We start from the raw sequence: 18,218 nt of genomic DNA, 5'->3' as shown, positions 1-18,218 counted from the left end.
AAATAAGAAAAAAAGAAAACGAGTCAGTATACGGTAAGGACATATTATCGCACATAAACACATTATTGCACATAATACATCGCGTTCTATAATGCAAGGGACCTCTTTATGCCAGAGGTAGGCCTAACGAACATTTGAAGGACAAACATGTCTTTTATGTATCATTCCATAACTCTTCCTAAAACTAATTTACAAGAATAATAAAAATTTATTACATGCCGATTAATAATAATACAATTCAAAGTTAATCTAAGATATCTACTACTTGATCTCCACTAATTTCCTTTGGTTGTCTTCAAACCTCCGCATTAATTGGATGCTCCACGACAATCCCGCAACAAAATTAGTTTTCTGAAATATTTATCTATAGAGTACCCGGTCCACATATTCCCCACATATGTCCTTCAAATAATGCACATAGATAGTGAATAGCGTCACTTAGAGTCATAGACTCATTTGGACATTTGGTAAGGTTGACTAATGAACTTAATACACCAGGGGTATTAAGCTTCCTAGGTTTAAAATGATGCATGTCCTTACAAGGTTTTGGTTTCGCTCTACGCTAGGTAGACTAAGAGTTGGTTTCCTAGACACAAGGTTCCCCCAAGTGGACAACTTGGGAGTGGAAAGTCCGTGGTCGGTCGCACCGCCGATCGACTAAATCCACCGATCAATCCAACTAAAGGGATAATTTAGTAGTGCACGGCCGCAAACACGCGAAACCGCTTTAAGTGTGTGAATATGTGTGAATTTTCCGAAATGGAAGAGATATGAACGGAATGCCGGTTTAAGAAAGCGATAAATACATATAAAAATCACATAATGAATAAAACAATAAAACACTTAAAGTATATAAGGAAAACAATAATAAAGGCAAAATACAGCAAACAAACAAAACTTTCTACAAATTATTTATTAACCTAAGTCCGTTATGGTTAGAACCTAATAGTCCCCAGCGGAGTCGCCAAGCTGTTATACCCCATTTTAACCGAGTCAAAATTAGAGTATAACATATTGGTGATTCCTATTGATTGATTTTAAGGAGTCGCCACCTAATTGATTTTAAGGTGAATTAGGGCACCTAATTATTAACTTAAGGTAAAACTAACCTCCGTTAATAGTCTGCTTAACCAGTGTGATTCTAGGTAAGGGTTCTATATTATCCTAAAGGGAAGGGGTTAGGCATCCTTTAGAATCCGTTAACTTACGGTTATCCGGCCAAACTTAGGTTAATTAATTAAAGCTAAAAATGACTTACAAATATTGCTAAAGTTTGAAGAAAAATGTAATAATGTTGTTAAAAAATAGGATTTACAAAAATAATAAGTTGCATGAAAGATGTCTTTAAATACTATTTTAAAATAAAATTTATAAAGGTTATTAAGATTTTGAAGGAAAATATAATGATGCTATATAAATAATACTTGTGGAAAATACAATAATTTACTTATGCATAATAATTTTCAAAGAGAAGGTTTTAGCAAATGCAAACTAAAAATTATATTATATGAATAGAAAATCCTAGACTTATTTTAATATGATGAAAAAGGCATGGGTCTTCTTTCTTTTCATTAACTCTATTTAACTGTATTTGGCTAAAAGAAATGTATAAACGGATTAATCTAAAATGTTTAAAATACATTTGAATTCATCTTTGCATATTGATGACATTTTAATTTTTAAGATAGTAATAACAAATCATGATTCCTTAGCTCAACATATGTAATAATGCTATTTTGAAAAATTAACTATTCTAATGAAAACAAATATTGTAAATACTATAAATAGTTTTAATCATAAATAGAAGAAAAGAAAAAAACTTTGGTGGTATTAATTATTAATTTCCCTTTAACTTAACTACCCGTTGTTAAACTAAAACCCACTAATTCGCTAAGGTTCATCTAAATGGAGAAAATAAAACAAAATAAAGGGTTAGTTGCATAATAATACAAATTCCATGCATAAAGTAAAATAAAGGCATGAAATAAGTTAGGTGGATTCAGCCCATTTTCTAAGGACTGCTGCGGATCTGCCCGCAATTGGGCTTCGGTCCAACTATTTTTGGACTGCTGTGGCCGTTTGCTGTTGGGCTTAGCCCAGATTTTATTTTCTGTTTTGGCTGCGGGCGGGACTGACTCCAGGAGGATTTTGTTGGGCTTTGGCCCAACGTTGAATGCGGGAGATGACGAGTCCCTCAGACTCGTATGCGAAGAGCATGCATAAAAAGAAAAGGAAAAGGATTAGCATGTAATCCATAAATGAGGCCAAATACATAAAATTAGATTCAAAAGAAGGAATTGTGTAATGATCCATATTTGATTTCATCATACACATATTGATGGAAACAAAGAAAATTGCATTCGTCCATTCTTATCATAGTGTAATATATCATTTACGGAACACAATTGAATCGTAGACAAATAACGAATAAGTACTTAATCAAACGAATTATCCTTAAGGATATTTAAACCATGTAATAACAACATTTTGGCCATGATATCTAGCCAAATTAACTAAGTCCATGTAATGTCATCATGAATGCGCATAATATCCTATATCAAATTAGATTGATCTATTATGGGCCTTATAAATTGTGTAGTCATTAAGGTTTGTGATCGGAATAGCAAGCAGTCGACTAAAACACAACTAGAAAGGGGAAAAACCATCTAGTAGTAATATTGTATCAAACTGTCTCATACGATCTTCTTAACACTAAAGGATCCACATAATCTTCCTTTCTTTCAAAATAGAGAATACATGTGTTTGCCAACAAAGAATTCATCGGAAAGAAGATAATGGCGAGCTTAAGATTCTTTTTCAAGAAAATAAGAGAGGGGCGGCAAATGGCTTCCAAGACCGAGGACAAATTTTATATTCCACACAACTAAGAAAAAAAATGTAAACTAAGATAAAATCATACGGGAAACGAGAATTTCGCGGATCTCCCTCTAACCGCTAAGTTTTCGCGATGGTTGAAGGGTAAAGACACATAATTCGGTACCCCATAAGATACAATTAAGTATAGCAATCGTTATCACCAAAGCAACGATAATAAACCAATTAACGCTAACAAATAGTCAAAGAAGGAGTATTTCAACAAGTAAAACTTACTACGAAATCATATAGGCGATAGAAAACCTACCAATTAGATATAAGGCATGCTTTCGAATACACGACGAATTGTACTAAATACGGATTGAATCTTATTTATATGGGTTTTGTTTGCTTTACCGAAAAAGGGGTTCATGCTATTTTTAGGTCTTTCGAACAAATACTGGACTTATGATTTATGTTTGACATACTTTAGTCTAGATCGGATATTGGCGGATAATGACATATACAAAGCTAGATTTTTTTGGCAAGATCAGATAATATCACAAGTGGGCATTTTATCCCATATGTTCATGATTGATCAATCTCAAAACAACACATGAACCGCATTTTGTAATCGTTAAACTTATATCCAAACATTTCAACATCATGACCTTTTGTCCCATGCAGCATACATAAACATGAATAGATAGAAAGTCTAACATCTCGTTTCTAACTCATGGAAATACATATACTACTATGAACAAAATCAAGTTTAGGTCTAACGGTATTTTGACAACGGATTATGAAAACTAACATCTTATCAAATTCTTTGCTAATAACAAATAAATGTAAATTGATCTCCGGATCTACAACAATGCTTGGAATACATAGAATGCTCCTAATTTCGTCGAACATTCAACTAATTGAGACGATGCGCAACAAGAAGAACGTGACCTTGAATTTAAACCAATGAACATAGTTTAACGACACCGGATACAAATCGCATAAGTAACAACTAAACATTTCAACAAAACATAACCCGAAACGACGACAAAGAAAGAAACATAATAACTAAAATAGTGATCATGTTTCAAAAGCACTTACTAAATCATTTTTCAAATCTCAAACTTAAACCATTAATAAATGAATTTTGTTTACCTCTTGCGAGTGCAGTGAATTGAGGACGGGCGTCTCGAATCTAGGCTCGAACTCGACGAACTCGAACTCGAAAAGAGTCTTTCGAATCGAAAATCGATATCAATAGAAACAGTATATCCTTTTAAAAGAAACTTGGTTTGATTTTCCGAATAATCCCAAAACGAAAAAATGACTGAGCTCGAAAGGAAACGGGATTTGAACAAATCTCAAGATTTAGAATAGAAGTGAAAATGTTGAGGGTAGTAAGTATTCGTCCCCCGATTGTTGTCCCCTTCGGCTAAGAACTTAAGATGTATTTATAGGTAGAAAGACTAGGGTTTTCCTCGATTTTTTTTTTTTTTTTGAACTCCGATTTTGGCTCCAAACAAAACCTAAAAGAGCTGTTTGAATCCTGAGTAAATCACGTGATTCGATTCGGGTGTTACCGAAAATGGTCCGATTTTTTTTTCTTTGAGATTTGGTTGTGTTTGTAGTGAGAAAATGAGGTCCTTTCTCCGAAATGAGATCATTTTCTGAAAAGCTTGAATCAAGGAAGGGGAAGATTATGCGGAAATGGGGAGAGACAAATGGGAACGGTAGAGAGGGATCGAACTTTTGGCTAAAACGGATGGAGGAGAGAGGAGAAGAGAGATGAGTATTGTCGAAAACGGGGGTGGCGGGATGTGAAAGTGGGTTAAGGTTTTGCTAAAATGGGGGTGAGAGAGAGAGAGAGAGGAGAGAGAGTGAGGCGTGCGGCTTGAAGAGAGAAGAGATAGAGATTTAGGTTAGTTGTGTAGGAATAGTGGGGGACCGGTCAAGAAAATGTTGGTAAGTATTTCGTTTGGGGCCGAATTTGTTTGAAAATGTAGGGTTGAATTGATGAATAATGTGTTTGTATTGGGATGGTTTGGGGAAACATATTAGCTCTTCCTCCTCTATTCTAATTATTGATTTGGGCTTCTAATTTATATATATATTATGTGAAGATAAATAATAATTAGTATGTAGAAAGTAAAGGATTTAATAAAGTAAAATTAATTTAACGAGTACAAATCCTAAAATCAAATGACGACGAACCATTTTGAAAGTTGTGATGAAGCAATGCTAGTAACATCGATAGTAAAATAGTGAAAATTAATAATAGCGAAAATAAAGTGTTTAGTTCGTCAATAAATTTAGAAGTAACCCATTTAAAATGGGTCCAATATGAGTCAACCCATATTATCCACTTGAAATATGGGTAATTTAATGGGTAAAATGAATAAAACCCACAACATATAAGGTGTGTTCGGTATGCCCATTTTCTCATGTTGGTTTGTTTAAAGTTTTTTAAAAATATTTTCTTTAAAAAAACAAGTTCCTTAAAAATGAGGAAAACGACTTCCCTAATGAAATTAGGAAAACAACTCCCACATTTGACATTTCATCAACCACCGCACCACTAGCCAACCCCACCCCCAACCACCCCACCCCACACCCCCACCCAACTCACCCCTAACCCCACCCTAAAAATACAATTTTTAAATTTTTTTTTTACACCTCCCACCCCCTGTGACCCCGTGTCCCCCCCCCCCCAACCACCCCTTTTTAAAAAAATTAATTTTTTTTAAAAGTTTTTATTTTGTTTTTCTACACACCCCTTCCCCCCCCACTACCCAACTAACCCCCCCTCCCCCCAACCAAAACCCCCTCCAAATTCTTTTTAAAGTTTCTAATATTTTTTTTGGTTTTCTACACTACCCACCCACCAACCACCTCACCACCCCTAAAAAAAAAATCAAATTTTTTTAATAGTTTTTATTTTGGTTTTCTACATCCCCATCACCACCCAACTAACACCCCCACCCCTCACCATCCCTAAAAAAAATCAATTTTTTTTTAAAAAAATTATTTTGGTTTTCTACACCTCCCTTCCCCCAACCACACCCTCCACCACCACCCAACTAACCCCCAACCCCCTCCAAATTCTTTTTAAAGTTTCTAATATTTTTTTTGGTTTTCTACACTACCCCCCGCCCCCCAAAATCGACCCACACCCCACCACCCTCAAAAAAACAATTTTTAAAAAAAAAAGTTTTTTGAAGTTTTTTTTTTTTTTTTTTTTTCATTTCTAGAAGGTTTGGAGTCGGGGGGGGGGGGGGATGGGGATGGTGGTTCTTGGGTGGTATTTTCCGAAATATGCTTTCTTGGAGGCCGTGTCATTGGAAAGTTCCTAAGTTCTATTCTTCCCACAAATGCCGAAGCGCAACTATGTGCTAGGGATTAGATTTGTGGACAAGAAGATAATTTAATCTTCTCCATATTAGCTACATGAAGCCAGCTTCTTTGAAGCAGTTTTGGATAATATGGATATCCATATTATCCATCGGGTAACTCATTTTTTATCCGTATTAAATATGGGGAGGTCGGGTAATTAATCCGTTTTTGGTTAACCCATTTTTGATCTGGCCCGTATCCGACTCGACCCGCCCGTTTGCCATCCCTATGAGCATTCATGAACCCAATATGATAGGATAGGGGCATTTTTAGCCCTTTTCCACTCTAAATATATTTCAAAAAGGACAATAAAAGATATTTAATTTTCGTACCTCCTTTTTACAATTGATGGACATGACTTGTTGTGTTGCGACCTTCAATCACTACCCATTTAAAATGAAAAATGTGAAACTCTCTGCACCACTGTTTAAGAAAATGTTTTTGCATATATTAAGCTTATGTATATAGATAGTTAAAATATTTAGCCAATATAGCTTTAAAGTTTAGTCAAAGCGACTCGAAAAGCGAAAAGTATCACATAGATTGAGATGGATGGAGTAATTTTTATTTTATTTTTGTGGTTCAAAAGATTTTTTATTTTTTATTTTTAATTATTTGGGATCAAAGCCACGTGACATTAGTTTATTGGCTTCTTTGCCACATTACTGGCATGTGTACTACAAATATTTTGTTTTCTTAACTATTTCATCACATCGTGTCTAATCGACACAATTTGACTCGAATTTAAGTGTTCATTAGGTATAACAAGCTTAAATGTCTATATGAAATTGTAAATTTAAGGGGCAATATATATATATATATTCAGCCTTTATTTAAACAACCATCAAGTTACAAAAGAATGAAGAAACAAATAAAAAGGGAACATGATACATATTGGCCTAAGCCATCTTCACGCAGGGCTTGTAAAAATACCAACTCAAAATCATGAACCGATAAAACCAAAGATTCATCTTAACTATTTACAACCGCACAATGCTTCCTAATTTCACCAGCAGAACCTGTTTTAACTTCAACCCTTCCCATTTTCTCCATGGCCTTAGCAAACTCAGCATAGAATTCTTTGAGTGATCCCTTGACAAGTTTGTCGATGTATGACTTTGTTGTTGTACTTGTTGTTAAGGCTGCATCAGATTGGAAGAGGCCTCTCCTTTTGAGTAAGAGCTTGTAGTAGCTAAGATCAAATGTCCTGAAACTCCCCGGATCCATTTCGACTATTGTTATGTTATCGTTGAGTGATTTGCATTTTTTGGCCTTAAGGTTAGCTGCATATTCGCTGTCTAAAGATGGATCTTGAGTACCAAAAGTCCCAGTAAAATTGTATAGACGCGTTGAGAATGACGAGCAATGAGAGACTCCAATGGTGTGAGCACCTGAAGGAATTAAAACACAAGATTTTTGTAAGATTATTTTCTTCTATTTAAATTGTAAGTAAGCACATGTAATCATTTCCTTATCATATACAAGAGATTCTTTTATTCTACGTGGCAAATTAGGAAAAGGACCAAAACTGAGTGTACTGCCTCTCTTCTGTTTTTTTGTGGAGCTAGTATTATTTGAAGGGCAAATAAGGTTTTTCATTTACTGAAATATCTTTTGTAATTATTTTGAATTATATGGGGTGCTATTACTATTTGGAGAGTCAAATTATTTTCATTTATGTGACATAGTTTTTCTCGACACGTAGTTCAAACGAAGAATAGAGACTTTTGAAACTTGTGGCTTAAACATATCATATCATTTGTGCGGTTGCAAAAACTTCTCATTAAGGGTAAATGAAAAGCTTATGTAGTTAGTTGTTTCCAAATATAAAAATAGAAAATAGTGTGACGTAAACTGGAATGAAAGAGTAATAATTTGACTTACCAGATAATAGGACCAAGTCTTTGAGGTCAAGACCCTTCCTAGCAAAATCAGTTTGTAGAGTGGAAAAGTTACTGGTTGGAGCTGGGATGTCTGATAATGTCTCTGAAGCATTAGAAATTCTTCCATCTCTTCTTCCAGTTGGTACATTCCAAAAAGGACCTCCCTATCATTCCCCAAAAAAGAAAAAAGAAAAAAAGATGGTGATAATTGACAAATAGAAAATGACATTCCAAAAAGGACCTCCCTATCAAAAAAGAGAAAAGAAAAAAGATGGTGATAATTGACAAATAGAAAATGGTGGAATAAGTTGAAAATTAGATAATACAAGTTTTTGACTTACTGTGACCATAATAGAGTCTCTAGCAACTAAGGTAATAATATCAGCACAAGAGACAACCCCAGGGCATTCAGCTTCAATCACTTTCTTCACATCATCAATGAATGAGAAACCTCTCAGTGTTAGATTTGGGATTCCCACTTTTTCAGTTTGGTTTCCTGTACTTGAAGTGAAATTCAAGAGCACAGATGCATCACATCCCTACAATGACAACCTCAAAAGGTAAGAAAAAAGAACCAAGAAAATAGCACTTTAACTATATATGCAATTGTCAAATGAATATCTTCATGTGAAATAGCACAAGATATGTATCCTACTCCCTCCATCTCAAACAATTTATGTCATAGCTAGGGTCTATCGGAAACACACCTTTCCTATCTCACAAAGAAGTCTACATACATCCATCCTCCCCAGATCCCATTTGTAGGATTATACTGGGTATGTTGTTGTTGTTATTGTTGTTTGAAGGGCAAGATTTAAGAAAGTTAAAAAAAAAAAAACACTTGAGATGTGTGGTTTTAAATGTCATGTCAGAGAGTCTATTGAGATAAAAGTTATGTTTCTCACACTCTTCAAAATTACTGGTGGGTGCATGTTGGATCTTTCAAAAATAGTACATGAAGGATCTGAACAATATTTTTGGTGAGTCTGAGTAAAAATACAGTGGTAAAGTAAGAATGTTATTACAAACTTATTAAATATAAAAGGGTGAGATTTTTTTTAAGCAAACTAAAAATGAAAAGTAACAATCATAAATTGAAACGAGAGAGTACTAATTAATTACCCTGACAAAGCAATCATGGAAATGCATTCTTATTAAGGCTGCAGCAAGAGATGGAGCATTTGGAATGTGTTTCTGGACATAGTCTAAAATAATCTTCTCTGCTTTTGGACAACTCTTGGCATAGAAGTTTTGTTGTAATTGAGCATGGCTAGACACTAGGATACACATAAATATGAGAGGACAAAAATAGCTAAATGTAGCCATTTTGTTTCTTATCTTCAAAAGAGGTGTAGTACTACTAGCTTATTTATTTTTCTTTGTTGTGTATGTTTGTGTTATACACACATCAATTCCAAATGGAAATTTATAGGCACTGGACTTTGACAAGCTAACTAACATGTGCATTTTTCAGTACTATACTTGTAATTTTCTATAAGTCTACTTGTTTGATTGATTAATTAGTCACACTCTGTCTCTTGTTTGTACTCGTTCAGTGAGATTCATACATTTCTTAATCAGACCCACATTTCCTCTTTTATGCATAAAAACTCCTTATCTGATTCAGTTAAAAAATGTCATCATTATTCATCTTTAATACTCAATTTTTTTTATCAAATTAAGATATTATCCGATTTTCTGATATTATTATTTCCAAGTATATTTTTCAGAAAACAAGTCGCTTTTTCAAATAATTATTTTCTAGAAGTTTACTTCCAGCATACCGGACACACCCTATTACTCCCTCTGTTTCACTTTGTTTGGCATTAGATATCCCCTGTTAGTCTGTTAAGAAAAGAATGATGCATTCTATATTTCCTTAATAAGAAACTTTTACAGCCACATAAAATTCAGAGGTGGAGTCAGTATTTTTAGCATGTGGGTTCTGGATCACAATTTTTTTTTCTTGTGGAGTTCTGAATACATATTTGTACAAATTAAATAAAATGTTTAATTCACAAAAATACAGGATGTGAGCCGAAGTTAAGCCGAATTTACTGGTTCTGTCGCATTAATTGGCCTTGACACAAATGTTATGGTATATATGTTTGAGGCCACAATTTATTTATTTTTTAATTATTTTTTTGAGTAACAATTTTTAAACTAAATGTAATATTTTCTTTTACGACATTTTTAACAATGCAACACTACTACCGACAAGACAACAATACTGCGAATGTTCAAACAATTTCTAGTCTGAAATTACACCATATACATGTCAACCGTCAAGCAAAAAATCTACATCATTGTATTATTTAGGATGTATGCAGGAAATTTTACCGTTTGAGGCCACAAGTGTCAAAAGTCTTAAAATAACACAAATGTTATCACATATTTAAAACCAGAAATTTAAAAGTTTTTTTTTAAAAAAAAAACTCTCGTATCGAATCAAACTATGCCAAATAAATTGAACTGGGAGTTTTTTACACATACAAACATATACATACACATGAAAATCAAATCTTGTGTTTGTTCTTTACTTTGTCCCTCTAATTATTTCTTACTTTGATGGCTGCGTTTAGAATTGAAAATAGAAAGAGTCACCTGCTCCTGGAAATTTATACATGCAAGTTGTATCACTAAATAGGAGCTAGTACCTGCTACGGCCTTAGCAGCCGAGACAGCTCATATATTATATTCTAATAATATGCTTTTTGGCATGTCATTGTCAAATCGTTAACTATCGTTTTATTTCAAATTTATTCAGCCAGATAAGGTACTTACTATAATTAAACGCAACTAATTAGATTTAAATGTAGAGACGAATACAGTAATAACAACTATTTCCAAGTCAAAAGATAGTTCTGTTTTCAGAAATTGGAACATGGCAGTACGTGATTAAAACTTCATCAGCAACTAACAACTTCAATTTATAAATTTGGAACAAATTAATTTAATTTTCAGAAGATCCTAACACTGTCTGTATTCCCAAGAAATAAAATTTCTAAACTGTGGCAAAAAAAAAAAAAAAAAAAAAAGGGGACGTGGCAAACATTTACTGTATTTACGAAATGTAGCTATAGTTTCAAAGATTTATGAGACGTAGCTATCAACGCTAGTGATTTAAAAGGCAGTTTCGGAGCTCGCCTCGGGGCTTACGTGTAGGGCTAAGTTCTGTGAGGCTTACGCCCTAAGCGGCCGACTGTACGCCCTAAACACGCCTAACGCCCAACTCTCGAGGCTCGTCTAAGAGCTCTTACATAAATTATGTGTCAAATTATATGGTTTAACACTGTTTTTTCATAAAATGATGTTTAATAGTTTTTTCATCTATAGAAATAAGAAGATTGAGACTAACTCAAGTAACAAGCCCTAGTATTGCATACTTACTAATTGAGAACACCGTGAGGGTGAATAGCAATTAACAATTTATTTTAAAAATAGATTGACGAATTTTACATCTTCACTTATCATTGGTCTTCATGTTTATGCCCTATATGTCTCAAAATTATCATATTTTATTATTTCACTATTTGAAATTTCGCTTTTATTCATGGAGTGACGTTTTAATTATATACAAATAAAATTTATTGATTTTTTTCTTTCAGGGGGTAAATTGCATAGTATAAAAGTAATGTATTTTAAGAAATCGTGGTTCTTTTTTTGTTTGAAAGTAAGATGTTAGAGTTGATTTGCATCTCATAATAACTTTTATATCATTGCATTATTTATACTTGTAATATCATGTTAGAAGTTTTATTTTCTATGAGTTTTCTTTAGTGTTTTTAATATTTTTAAACTATTAATGTATTTTAATATAATTTTTGTGTTATTTATGCTATTTTACTATATTATAAATTAAATATTAAAATATCCATGGGGCTCATGCCTCAGGGCTAACGCCTCGCCCCGTGTTAAGTAAAACGCCTTGCCTCACGCTTCCGCCCTTTAAAACACTGATATAGTATCCATTGATATAGCTCTTTCGCGCGATTCAACTGAGAGTATGCGATGATATAGGTGATACCCGCCTGATACAACTTATACCTTCTTGATACAACTCTTTCGCCTGATACAACTAATACTCGCCTGATAAAGCAACTCTAGCTACGTTTTGTGAAGACGCAAATTATAGATACGTTTCGTAATTACGCTCTAAGCTATAGCTATTTCTGAAATTTTCTCTTAATTTATTGCCCAATTTTATTAAGCAATTGCTGACGTATAGTAATTGGCCAGGTTCTCATAAATAATTGGGTTAATAATGCAACAGTTTATTTTCCTTCTTATAATCAGGGTGGTAGGGGTCCATCTGTTCTCTGTTGGATTTACGTTGAAAAATCCAGAACAGAGATTGGTAATGCATGTGCTCCCTCTGTCACGTTAATAAATCCCTTGTCACGTTAGTATTCGTTTGTTTTCCTTTCATTTCACTGTTTCATCTGCTTTTTCGGGCAGGTTTTAATGATATGAATATGTAGGGTATATACCTCCAATTGCTTCAAATGACAACTGTATTTTGTATTTTACAAAGAAGATTAACATAAGATTAGAGCATATTAGATCAAATTTAGGAATCAATTAGCTTGGTGTAGACTAATATTTATCAATCATCTTGGTGTAGACTAATATTAGCTCGGAAAATCGATCAAAGATTTGGAGCTGGAGCTGGAGCTTGATTTGGGAATTTTTTGGGTTGGAAGCTCCTAGATTCCCGATATTTTCTTTTTGTTCCTCTTTATTTGGACTTTTTTGTTATTTTATTTCCATATAAATAAAAGCCCCACTAAGTATTCAATTAAAAAAAATTATCTTTGTTTAGCTAATTCATATTCTAATTTTAAGTAAGCATTTCTTTTTAGTTCAGAGGCGATCTAACGGGATAGGACGGGACGGGACGATTTCTTAACAAGATAGGGGGGCCGAGACGTTAGTGAACGGGATAGAGGTGACGAACCACTAGGCTTGTCCTATCCCACTAAGCTAACGGGACGTTAGTGAACGGAGGGGTGACGAACAACTAGACTTAGTGAGATTTTTTATTTTTATTATTAATTTAAATATTTAAGCACTGAAAAATTATAAATAGATGATATTGTAATACAAGACTACATAAATTCTAGTAAATGAACACAAATTTAAAGTGAACTTCAAACTTGAATTTAGGGGACCATATGTTTTCTGTTGGATTTACGTTGAAAAGTCCAGAATAGAGATTGTTAATGCATGTGCTACCTCTGCAAGGATTCTGAGGCAATAATAAAGTCACTTGGCACGTTAATATTCGTTTCTTTTCCTTTCATTTCCCTATTTCACCTGTTTTTTGGGCAGATTTTAATGATGATGAATTTGTATAGTACCATTTTTATAGCTTTCATTGCTTCAAAAGACAACTTTATTTTGTATTTTATAAAGAAGATAATATAAGATTAGAGCACCTTAGATCAATTAGCTTGGTGTAGACTAATGTTTATCAATCATCTTGGTTTAGCTAATTCATATTCAAATTTTATGTATGCAATTCTTTTTAGTTCAGACTAAGGCTGTCTAACGAGACAGGAGGGAACGAATTCTTGACGGGATAGGGGCATCAGGACGTTAGTGAACAGGACAGAGGTGACGAACCTCCACTAGGCTCGTCCCATCCCACTAAGCTAACGAGACAGGACTGAGCGGGCGCGTTAGTGGGATTTTTTTTAATTTAAATATTTAAGCACTAAAAAATAATAAATAGATGAGAGTGTAAGATAAGACTACATAAATTTAGTAAATGACAATAATTTAAAGTGAACTTCAAAACTAAATTGATAACATTGCAAATTTAAAAAGTGCAAACATGATTTTTCTAATTTAAGTGGGACGCGAGTGGTCGGCACGAGGGATGGGATGATTTAAGTGGGACGGAATGGGATGGGGATGGACTTATTAAGGGGCTGGGGGGCTGGGACAGAAGTGAGACGGGATAGGGACGAAACCCTTGTCCCGTCCCATCCCACTAAGCTTACGGGTCGGGATATCCCGTCCCATTAGACAGCCTTAGACTTCAGACTAAGCAAATTAGAAACTTTTTAAAACCTCTTGCGTTAGTGAATCTGTCAAATGATAAGCGTTTAAGCTAAGTGTGAAGCACAAATTAGTTCAAATTTTCAGATGAACATTAATCAGCAAATCATAGGTTTATCCCAAGAGGTCCATGTGACAACTTAACAATTTCTAACATACTGATGCATGTGATTGTAGTAGCTGGGTACAATTTAGAAAAGTCGAATCTATGGCGGTGGAGGTAATTGTTATGTGATTGTAATTGATGAAGCATAGCGGTATTTGTAATAACTTTTAAGTGAATGTTTTAATGATTTCAAGATTCTTTGCAATATTTGAATGATTTATACCCATTAAAAGCAAATAAGTGCTTCCAAAAAGAAAAGATTAATTAAGTAACTTTTATATAATAAGCGGGTCGGATTCATTGTTTACTTTTTCTTAAATCAGTATACAGAATTTTATATTGATTTTAGACAATTATACATCTATTATACGTGGGCCTATATAGGAAAAGGGCCAAATATATCCTTCATTATACTTTGGGTGAATATGCCCGTACTGTTATACTATTGGTTTAAATATACCCTTCCTCCGTTAAAGTTGTCCAAGGTGGACATCCGATCCTATGTGGCACTAACATTTGATGAGATGGACGCCACGTGGCTTGCCACCTCAACACCCCTTACCCATTTTACTCCTCCCCTCTATTTGTTCTCCACCACTAAAATTTCCTTCCCTTCCACCATCATTGCCGCCGCCATTGCTCCTCTGCTCTCCATCACAACAGAAAAAGAAGGTGAATTAGCAAAAAAATTACACTTCTTTAGCTCTTGATCATAGTGAAAGCATTTTAGTGGTGGAGAACAAATAGAGGGGAGGGGTAAAATGGGTAAGGAGTGTTGAGGTGGCATGCCACGTGGCGTCCATCTCATCAAATGTTAGTACCACATAGGATCGGATGTCCACCTTGGACAACTTTAATGGAGGAAGGGTATATTTGAACCAATAGTATAATAGCAGAGGTATATTTAGACTCAAATTATAACAAAGGGTATATTTGGCCCTTTTCCAATAGTACAGGGGTATATTTGACCCTTTTCCGTATTAAATATCTATTGGTTACTTTTGGTTTAAGCAATGGGGTGGACGCCTATTTTGTTTATTCTTCTTACTAGTGTCATTTGGCCCGTGCTGAGCCCGGGCCCAAACTACATTATAATTTATATTTACAACTTTTTTTTTTTTTTGCTACTCTTGCCTTTTGTTTTGTTTTTGTAACACTATATTAGTTGTAAAGGTAGTTCGACAATTTCTCAATGTTTCTAAAGTTAGAAAATAACATTTTTCTTAGAGTATATCTAGACTTCCTTTTTATTTTCAAACAAATACCTGCACCAAAGTTCTTCTCCTTTTTATTATACTGAATTTTTTGGGGTTAAAGTCTTTAATGATTCAAATTGAGTCCTAGTGTTGGATTAACTTATTTATGTTTTTCTCAATAAACTTATACTGCTAACCCATTTTTGGGAAAAAGTAAAATATATACGGTATTCAAGTAATATAAAAAATATTTGATGCTACAAACTATTGTATGATGACGTCAATGAAGTTAACTTATAAATAAAAATAACATTTAGAATTAAATAAATAAAAGTCTTGATATGACAAAATACTTCGTAGATGTTCCTTCAAACAAAATCATACAAAAGGAACTGAAAAGTTAATGAAATTACTTGTTTTTCTTACTTTGATCTTTTCTTTCCTTAAAAAAAGCATGTTAAGAAATGATGTATTTTTTCTTAATTTAATTTATTTTTAAATACGTAATTACTCTTTTCAAATATTTTTAGCTATATATAGAAATAATTTTTAATTTAACAACTAAGCATGTACTAAGGTACGTAGAAAGAGAATGTAACGATAACTTTTTTACTTGTCTATAATAAATTTTATAGGAATAAAATAATTTGAAACAAGTTCAATAATCATTTACACGTAAAAGAAAGACAACAAACTTTTTGATCAAATTTTAAATTTGGTAGAATAAATAGAATTTTTTGTAGTGTTACTATCATCTTTTCCACATCCTCACTTTTTGTAGCATTAAAAAAGCTCATATAGTTATTCAAATTTACCAAAATAAGCGAGAACTTGCAAGGTACATAAAGCTTCAATTAGGGGTAAAATGGATAAAAAAATATATCAATTTGGTTGAAAAATAGATTTTTGTAGGGTTACTACCACCTTTTACATATCATCACTCTTTGTAGTATTAAAATGCCCCCATAGTTATTGAAATTTACTAAAATAGATGATAACTTTTAAGATAATTAAAGTTTCAATAGGGGGACAAAAAAAAATCATTTGAGGCTACAAAAGTTGGGGATTCTCCCTTATACCATTTTCAAAAGGCCCGTGCTGAGCCCGGGCTCAAACTCAAGATATAAAAATAAATATTTTAATTAAAAAAATATAATTTATGTTAGTAATAATTTCAAATAATTATATTTTCTAAATATAAAAAGAAAAACTTTCATTTCACTCCTTTAATATCTAAACTTTTATTTTGATGAAATTATTTACTTCAAATCAAATGCGGAGCCATAATTTGAAGTTTATGAGTTTTGAATCCTAATTTTTTAAGTTATTTAGTTCTATATTAATAATATATACACATTTAATGAACTTTTAAGACAAATACAGAATTCGAACAAAAGCGCTACCGAATTCAATCAAACTGGTAGCTGAAACTCTAACTCCGCCCTGCGTCAAACTCATTTTGTGTTTAAAAGATTAATTTTAGTTAACCAAATAAGAAATTTTAAAGATAATTCGATCTTGACCGATAACACTGTCTTCATTTTCAATAGTATATGGCATCATTTAATAAGTTTTAAAACTACATCATTTAATAATTTTTAAAACTATCTGAAAATCATTTTAGTAATAATCTTTGTAAACACATTTGAGCTCTTTACATGAGCTCATTAAAGTATAAATATAAAGTAAAAAAATGTATACATAAGTAAAATAATTTTCAGAAATTCTCAAATTTCATAATACAAATATAAAGTAAAACAAATGCTCATATGTAAAAATCTATAATAAGCAACAAATGAAAAAGGAGAAAATGAGAGAGCAACAAGAAGCAAGAATATCTGGCGAATGAATGACTATTTTTAAGGTTTATATATAAGATCAATAGAAGAAAGCGACAGGAAAAATAAATTACAGCGGATGGGGTTGCTCTTCCCTTAACCATAGGTCTTGGGTTCAAGTCTGAGTATGAAAAACTTTTGGGTAGGGAGTGCTTCCCCCAATTAGGCCCTATTCGACGTGAACCCGGATTAATGAGAATCCAATGCGGGTACCTGACACCGAAGAGAAAATAAAAAAATAAAAAAGAAAGATAGGAGATTCGACAGCTTTTGAAAAGTAAACCATAAGAAAAAAAAAGTAAATTTTTACTTTAAAAAAATAAGATCAGGACCTAAAAGTAATTAATTGAAAAGTTTGGTATTTTATGAGAAACTTTTGTAAGGACTACAAAAGCCTTTTGGTTCTCCTCTATATATAGTAGTAATATAATAGTAAAGTAAATTCACATCATGAACTGAAATCTAAATTATTCAGATTCTAACCTCCATCGTTAAGTGGAAAGAATTAAACAGACCAAAGGCCCAGTTGAATTTACTAAAATTAAATCGTTTGAATCTGAATACACATCTGAACATCAAAATTTTATTAGATTTGAATACTAAATAATTAAGACTCTTTATCTTCAACATCTAAATATATAAATCTTATCTTTATTTAAAGATAAATAAATGTAAAAATCATATAAAATGCTAATTTACCTAATATTAAAACAACAAAATATTCTTTTAACAAAATTTAACTAGTCTCCTCTTCCTTCCAGCGCGCTAGTTGTTGGGGTACTATTATAATTCCGACATCATTCTACAATTGATGATCAGAAAATTAAATATGTTAAAGTTTTGTTGCTATTAAAGAAAAAATTGAAAATTCATAGTTAAATTATGTTTATATATAGAAGTGCATGTACGGTTATTCACGATACAA

The 18,218-nt window shown here is 32.9% G+C and overlaps 1 protein-coding gene across 1 annotated transcript; it reads right to left on the bottom strand.

Moving 5' to 3' along the window:
* Positions 1-7,056: 7,056 nt before the first annotated feature.
* On the bottom strand, positions 7,057-9,510 carry LOC132068527 (peroxidase 3-like). Its single transcript, XM_059462145.1, has 4 exons — positions 9,213-9,510; positions 8,432-8,629; positions 8,092-8,254; positions 7,057-7,598 (listed from the first exon to the last, which is right to left on the bottom strand). Exons 1-4 carry the CDS (start codon positions 9,414-9,416, stop codon positions 7,180-7,182), a joined length of 984 nt encoding a protein of 327 aa, XP_059318128.1. The 5' UTR covers positions 9,417-9,510; the 3' UTR covers positions 7,057-7,179.
* Between the last annotated feature and the right edge of the window lie 8,708 nt (positions 9,511-18,218).

Source organism: Lycium ferocissimum, chromosome 8, assembly GCF_029784015.1.
Source record: "Lycium ferocissimum isolate CSIRO_LF1 chromosome 8, AGI_CSIRO_Lferr_CH_V1, whole genome shotgun sequence".
NCBI classification, from domain to species: Eukaryota; Viridiplantae; Streptophyta; class Magnoliopsida; order Solanales; family Solanaceae; genus Lycium; species Lycium ferocissimum.
The sequence above is the reverse complement of the archived record's forward strand: the minus strand, read 5'-3'. Positions and strand labels throughout refer to the sequence as shown.